This window comes from Scophthalmus maximus, chromosome 6, assembly GCF_022379125.1.
Source record: "Scophthalmus maximus strain ysfricsl-2021 chromosome 6, ASM2237912v1, whole genome shotgun sequence".
Classification (NCBI taxonomy): domain Eukaryota; kingdom Metazoa; phylum Chordata; class Actinopteri; order Pleuronectiformes; family Scophthalmidae; genus Scophthalmus; species Scophthalmus maximus.
In genome coordinates this window covers 9,777,679-9,782,397 of record NC_061520.1, presented here as the reverse complement: position 1 = coordinate 9,782,397, position 4,719 = coordinate 9,777,679, and the positions used below count along the sequence as shown (strand labels likewise).

At 42.1% G+C, this 4,719-nt stretch overlaps 1 protein-coding gene across 1 annotated transcript; it reads right to left on the bottom strand.

Moving 5' to 3' along the window:
* rpl29 (ribosomal protein L29) lies at positions 1-2,269 on the bottom strand. Its single transcript, XM_035631822.2, has 4 exons — positions 2,141-2,269; positions 1,655-1,707; positions 1,257-1,321; positions 1-232 (listed from the first exon to the last, which is right to left on the bottom strand). Exons 2-4 carry the CDS (start codon positions 1,689-1,691, stop codon positions 140-142), a joined length of 195 nt encoding a protein of 64 aa, XP_035487715.1. The 5' UTR covers positions 1,692-1,707; positions 2,141-2,269; the 3' UTR covers positions 1-139.
* Between the last annotated feature and the right edge of the window lie 2,450 nt (positions 2,270-4,719).

Here is a 4,719-nt window from a genome sequence, read left to right as displayed (position 1 = left end):
TTCATATTAAACAAAGCCTACACACTTTATTCCATTTGGTCAAACAGAGGCAGGAGCAGCTACAACAGACACAAAAGTACATCCGATGTTTGTTTGTTAACAAAGCATAACTTTATTGTGATGGTGGAAACATAACAGCCTATTTCGCCGCAGCTGCCTTCTGTGCCGCCTTCATGCCGCTCTTGTTGTGCTTCTTAGCAAAGCGCATGTTCCTCAGGAATTTAGGGTCCACCTGGAACAAAGAAGAAAAATATATATATAAATGAGTGAGCTGGAGGGTCACAGATACGAAAGAGGTGTACAATTCCAAGGATCTTTTTATATTACAAATAAATCTATCAACTAGAAATCGGGCAATAACAGTGAAAAGTTTGACTGCAATAGTGATATGAATTCCCAGCCACTCGTGAGATTGTAGGATGTAATATTGTTCAGATGATAAAGTAAACTCAGTTTCCTGTTGCTGACAGCAGTGTTTTCATAGAGAATCTTAAGGCTGTGTACTTTGTTTAATCTTTGTGGAAACACTGCTACAGTGTCAGCAAAGAAAAAAATGCATTTCATTAAGTTCTGCCGACCAGCTGGCACTTCTGAACTGCTAACCTGTTACATTAAGAGCAACTGGAGGACCACTGATACTTTCAGCATTTTAAATTCAGGCTGTTCTTGTACCATGATAACGTCTGGCCTTTAGAAAAACACAAATCATGCAACTCTGAAAGACAAGATTTATTTGAAGAACTCAGAATTACTAAATGACATCTTAAAACACTGCTAACAACTAAAAGAGAAATCCAAGGTAAGGCATAACATTCAGAGTTCTCCTTGGACACAAATGTGCTCTTGCACTTTTTGTTTTGACGGAAGGATGTAAGGAAAGATCACTGCTCATATAACTGCATCACTATCGTCATATTAATTTCATTCAGACTAATGAAAAGGGAAAGTGGTTATATAGGCACTTTAAAGCTTCATAAGCCGGGTTTCCAACCTCAGCTAAATTTGGACAAATTGGTGTTGTATGAAAAAAATGTCACCCTGCCAAGCCTGTTTCATCACTGCACATCCATCCCAATGCTCCTAAAAACAAAAATTCAGCATGCAGGCATCTTGTATAATTATGAACTACACGTGGGTCATGGTTTCAAAATAAACGTGTGATCGAGAGAGAGCTTCGGTCGTATTGGAGTTATTGTATGTTTGTAATTTCAGAAGACATCGGGGGTTTGAAGACATCGAATCCATAAAATACATACCCCCTTCAGTGACTCATATCGCTGGGATCTGGGCTTCTTGATGCCATTCCTGTGGGCTTTACGGGCTGTGCAGACAAGAGGGGAAAAAAATATTCAGCAACCCGATTGATCCATTACTTTACCAATAACAGCCGCCGACACGCAAAGGTACTTGAAATGAATAATAGGAGGACACATTACGCAGAAATCATGACACGTGGGCACAAACTTTTAATACCTAAAGTTAATGCTAAGATCCATTACACACCGGAACTCGGATCTCCGAACCCGGAAGTCGGGGTGGTGATTTATTTCCCCACCCGATCACTGGTTCCAGTATATAACTCGTACACTTTACGTCTTTGAATCTTAAAAAGTGAAAACCGCTCCTGAGTAAATTTCGCTTAAATTATACTTACACTGGTTGTGGGTTGTGTGGTTCTTCGACTTGGCCATTTCGACTCTAGTTTATCTACGACAAGAGAAAAACAAACGTCCACGTGAACTTAGCATCACTGTTATTTACACATTAGCTTACATTAGCTTGGTTTGAATTGAGAGCCGGCAAGTGATAAAATTGTATTACAATAAACACGCAGCTTATGTCCGTCAGCAGAAAATAAATTCAAATGTGCAGCAGTCAAGGGACGATGTAGCATCTCAGACCATCTGCATTATGGAACTACAGCCTGGTCGCCAGCTACCGTGAAGCTGCTGCTATGCTAACCGAGGCGTTAGCACTGTTAAAACACTCCTTTTAATCTTTTAATAAAGAGCCAATCTAAACCATACTGTGGCGGACACTTAGCCAGAAAACTGCTTTGACGACACCAGCAGATATTTCTGCGCGGACATGTCAAAAAACAAGAGGATTGGTTCAGATTTTAAGACGCAAAAATAACTACCTGTCACACGAACAGAAGGCAACCGGAAGAGAAAGAAAGTCGGAGCCGGAGGTGAAGAAGAAGAGGACTCGAGTCAAGAAGAGCAGTCAGCGAGACGTGTTCAATGACACCGCCTCCTGTCGGTGGTTTCTGAAATGACAGCTGAGGGTCCACGACTGGCCACTGGATGTCTCTCTCTGCTCATATGACAAAAGGTCTTGTAATACAGATCCACGAGAGCAAAACAGTTCAACGGCTCCTCAGAGCATTTGTTGCACGATGTTGAATGAGTTTAGACTTCCTCTATATTAAAATGACGTGGTGTGGAACCAAGTGAGTACAGTTTGAGGAACTAAGTAGTTCTTTCATGTTTGCTTGTTTGTTTGTATTTTTGTATTTTTTTTACAGGGAATTTACGAAAAGGTCAAAGAAAAAGGGGATATAGGTTGACCTTTGTGTGTGTACGTGTGTGTGTGTGTGTGTGTGTGTGTGTTTGTGTGTGTGTACATATCACACACTATTCTGAGTCCATCTCATGGAGTGAGAACATTTCAGGTTAGGTCAGGTTATGTGTTAAGGTCAAAGTTTGGCTTCGGCTGTCTAATGTGATTCCCCAACTTTTTGGCTCAGGACCCATAACAAGGAGGGATGTTTTATTTGGAGCATTCCTGTCACTGTTCCATCAAACTCCGATGGAACCACAACGGAGATATTTCAGCTCAGACTTTAGCACAAAAATGTCCTCAATTGCCCCAGAAAGTGAGTGAAGTGTGGTGAAAATGACACGCAACGACGTGTCTCGCTGCTGTATTCCGTGCACATACAAATTCAACAGCGAATGCGCGCCGTGGCGATGTGGGGATTGCCTGTCAAAGATTACGATTAAAGAGTCATTCATGAGGCTTTTATGGACGGACTGCCTCCCTAAGTCACCTCCCGCCAAGGCAACAACACTGCAAACCACCACGGCGAGATGATGGACAGATTGTAAAGCCGGCCAGCGTTCATAGACAGATCCACAGAGATTACAGCGCTGCTGTTACTCCCCTATGTTGTGATGGATGGGAAAGGATGCAGGGGCCATGTGACCGAGCTTACACCTCTCTCTCTCTCACAAGCACACACTCTTGATCATACACAGAAAGAACTGAGGGATTTTTTCTAAATATGGCCGTAACCTCTGGCCTCATCTCTCTGCTCTCTCCTCTCCCCCCCTCTCTAACTCTCTCTAACTCTCTCTCTCTTGCTCTCCTTTCATTCTCAGCTGAGGTTGGGTGAATCCCTGCTCAAGCAGAAGAAATCATGCAGCAGCATCCTATATTTAGACCGTGTTTGATCATATGAGCCTCTCCGCTCCACTCTGCAGCACTAGCCTCTGCTCGCTCAATTACAGGGTGCATGTGTTATTTCATATTTTTTCTCCTTGATCTGATAGTGGTCAAAGAGAGGACCGGCTTCCTCTTTCCTGTCACGTCTCTTCCGATGTTGGTGGTTTTTCGGGCAGCGTGGGAGCGTGAACGTCCACTGTGAAATGAACACGTCTTGATGAATATTCTCTCTCCGTTATATGCAAGAAATCTTTATTAATGAGGTGAGATGCTTTGAGTCGATTCACGGAAACACACACACAATTATCATAAGCATCTTATGAACGTCAGATAACTTCTCAGAAAAGCTTAATTAAAGAGAGTTTGTAAGAAATGTAATTCTCATGAAATATAATATTTTGCACTTTTTTGGGGGGTGCATTTTTGCAGGGCTATGTCTGCAGAGCATCTATCTATCTTTCTATCTATCCATCAATTTAAACACTCACACACACACACACACACACACATTGCTGGCTAACCTGATTTCTGGAGATTGGGTTTGATCCGAGAGTCTGTAACTGATTTTCTCTGTCAGGGAAAAAAACATAATTGTTTGTGTTTATTAAACACTGTGCTGTATTTCTCCCCTGATATTGCATCGCCCATTTCATATGGCATACAAATTCAATTACTTTTCAGGTCGTGATCAGTTCGTCGCAATTACCTTTATTTCTCAGGGTACAGTAGTAAATAAAGGCCATCTAAAATGTGATCTAATGTCAGGATGTGTCATTACACATTTAACATCACGTTTAATGATGGTTTTGCAGAATGAGCAGCCTCTCCAGAGATGCCGCACATTCATCCTCACTAATAATAAGCCTGTAGGGAACCACCAGCTCTGCTCGGTTACTTAATCGTTTCCCTGTGAGAGAACAGAGGACATCACATGCTAATGTCGCTGCGTCTGCTGCTGCTGCACTCGCTGTGTCTTTGTCTCCGTCATCCCGGTCGTTCTTGTTGTGCCTCGTGCTGCTGTTCTTTCTTTCTTTCATATTTCGCTCTGCATTTCTGAGGTGCCAGTGTTCGTAGCTCCGTTGAAGGAGTCATTCATAAGAATGTGTATCGTACCATGCCAATCTATCCAGTAATTATTGAGACATTTTTACTCCAAACCACAAATATCAGCCTCCTGGTAACGTCTGACAAAACGTTAAGGGAATCGCCAAGTAGTCAAAACACATGGTCTTTGTTTAAACTGTTGTATTGTCACTTATTCTAACAAACCAC

Excerpts from the sequence above, each read along its gene's own strand:
- rpl29 (XM_035631822.2), bottom strand. The coding sequence starts at position 1,691 with ATGGCCAAGTCGAAGAACCACACAACCCACAACCAGT. Across the intron at positions 1,322-1,654 it reads CCACACAACCCACAACCAGT|CCCGTAAAGCCCACAGGAAT; the intron begins GTAAGTATAATT and ends TTGTCTGCACAG. Across the intron at positions 233-1,256 it reads GATATGAGTCACTGAAGGGG|GTGGACCCTAAATTCCTGAG; the intron begins GTATGTATTTTA and ends TCTTTGTTCCAG.